At 42.1% G+C, this 2,453-nt stretch overlaps 1 protein-coding gene across 1 annotated transcript; it reads right to left on the reverse strand.

Moving 5' to 3' along the window:
• Nucleotides 1-924: 924 nt before the first annotated feature.
• On the reverse strand, nt 925-1,904 carry LOC146885382 (uncharacterized). Its single transcript, XM_085674681.1, has 2 exons — nt 1,469-1,904; nt 925-1,067 (listed from the first exon to the last, which is right to left on the reverse strand). Exons 1-2 carry the CDS (start codon nt 1,902-1,904, stop codon nt 925-927), a joined length of 579 nt encoding a protein of 192 aa, XP_085530807.1.
• Between the last annotated feature and the right edge of the window lie 549 nt (nt 1,905-2,453).

Consider the following 2,453-nt stretch of genomic DNA (forward strand, 5'->3'; position numbering starts at 1 on the left):
TTATCACGACTCACATTCAAATATAACATTAAAATAATGCAAAAATTAAATACATACAATTGGCATACATAGGACTTGAACTCAAGTCCTCTCAGACAATCAAAGTACTCTCACCTACTTGAGCTAGTACTTTTCAACATCATAGCACTCCGCATTAAATGCCTTAAAGGCTTCTACTAACCGCATTTATTAAATAATTATTTATTTATTTATTTATTTTTCTCGGGTCTTAAATTTCCCCCACCTTTAAAGGTTTTCGTACTCGAAAATAGTACTTACCAGGAAACAAATGCGGGTAAGATTGCCTCATGTGATCCTCGATCTCTTAGGTCCTCTCCTGAGTAGCCTCGTCCCAGAGTACTTTCACTGTCTTTATCTCCTTTCGCTGCAGCTTTTTCACTTGTGAGTCAAGAATCTGCACTAGTCTAATGTTTACCGTCAAGTCTTCCCTGATCTGAATGTCGTTTGACTCTAGTACATGAGATGGATCTGCTATGTATTTCCTCAACTGCGAAACATGAAATACATTATGCAATCTCATAAGCTGCAGCGCCGATCCTTCTCAAAATATGATAGGGTTCCACAAACCTCAGAGTTAACTTCCTTGATTTGATAGCCCTTCCAATACCCGCAATCGGTGTTACTCTGAGGAACACATGATCTCTTGCCTCAAACTCCAAATGTCGTCTCCTCTTATCTGCATTTGACTTCTGCCTACTCTGAGTCACTTTCATTCGCTCCTGGATCGCTTTAACTTTATCAGATGTCTATCGTAAGAACTCTGGACCCAACACTAGTGACTCACCATCTTGATTTCAACACAACGGTGTCCTGTATCGTCGCCCATACAAGGCCTCATATTGTGTCATGCCTATACTGGAGTGATAGTTATTGTTGTATATCAACTCTACCAATGGAAGTATCTCACTCCAACCTCTCATATGATCCAGCACACAAGCTCGTAGTAGATCCTCTAACGACTAGATTGTCCACTCCGACTGCCCGTCCGTTTGGGGATGATATGCAAAACTCATCCTCAATTGGGTCCCCAATGCTGCTTGTAGAGACTGCGAAAAACGAGATGTGAATCTCAGGTCTCTGTCTGATACTATACTAGTTGGCACACCATGCAACCTGACCACTTCTCGAACATACAACTCGGCCAACTTATCCAAAGACCACTTCTGATTTATGGCGAGGAAATCGGCACACTTTGTCAACCTGTCCACTATTACCTAGATTGAATCATGCCCCATTGGAGATCTCGGCAGATGCGTCACAAAATTCATGGCAATACTATCCCATTTCCACTGTGGTATATCTAACAACTCTAGAGTACCCCCTGGTCGTTGATGTTCAATCTTGGCCTTCTGACACATCAAGCATGATGCCACGAAGTCGGCAACATCAGTTTTCATCCCATTCCACCAAAATGACTATTTCAGGTCCTTATACATCTTAGTCATACCTGGATGTATGCTAAGACGACTTATGTGTCCCTCCTCTAAGATTTGCTTCCTCAATCTCCAATTTCCCGGTACACAAACTCTATCCCTAAAACGCAGGATGCCATTTGATCCCATCCTGTAATCCTTCCCTTTCTTAGTACCCAACAAACTCACAAATTGTTGTAGCTCATCATCATTCTTTTGTTGATCCCGGATAGTCTCCAAGATATCATTGGTCAGTGTCAAAACACTACATCTGATGGAATCCTCTCCTAGTTGAATACCCAGATTCATATCTCTAAGTTTCTCAATCAATTCTAACTCTTTCACCATCATCGTCGACATATGCATCCTCTTCCAACTCAAGGCATCCACCACCACGTGTGCTTTACCAAGATGGTAAAGCAACTCAAAATCGTAATCCTTGAGATACTCGATACATCGCTGCTGTCTCATATTCAACTCCTTCTGATCAAACAAGTATTTCAGGCTTTTGTGATCTTTGAAAACCTGGAACTGAGAGCCATACAAGTAGTGTCTCTATGTCTTTAGAGCAAACACTACAGCAACCAACTCTAGATCATGGGTGGGGTAGTTCTTTTCGTGAACTTTCAGCTGTCTCGAAGCATAGGCCACTCGCCTCTTTTCATGCATCACTACACACCCCAAACCCTGATAGGATGCGTCGCAATACACTTCAAACTTCTTAGTGGTGTTTGGAATAGCAAGTATTGGAGCTGTAGTCAACCTCCTCTTTATCTCCTCGAAACATTCTTTACATTTGTCGGTCTAGGAGAAGGGTTGATCTTTCCTAGTGAGCTAAGTTAATGGACTCATCATTTTAGAGAACCCTTCTACAAACCTCTTGTAGTATCCTGCCAGCCCCAAGAAGCTCCTGACTTCAGTTACAGTCTGAGGTCTTTCCCATTTTAACACTGTCTCAATCTTACTTGGGTCTACTGCAATACCCTGTGAACAGATAACTTGCCCCAGAAGTATACGGAG

This window comes from Vigna unguiculata, chromosome 6, assembly GCF_037176805.1.
Source record: "Vigna unguiculata cultivar grain cowpea cultivar isolate G323 ecotype 2 chromosome 6, ASM3717680v1, whole genome shotgun sequence".
NCBI classification, from domain to species: Eukaryota; Viridiplantae; Streptophyta; class Magnoliopsida; order Fabales; family Fabaceae; genus Vigna; species Vigna unguiculata.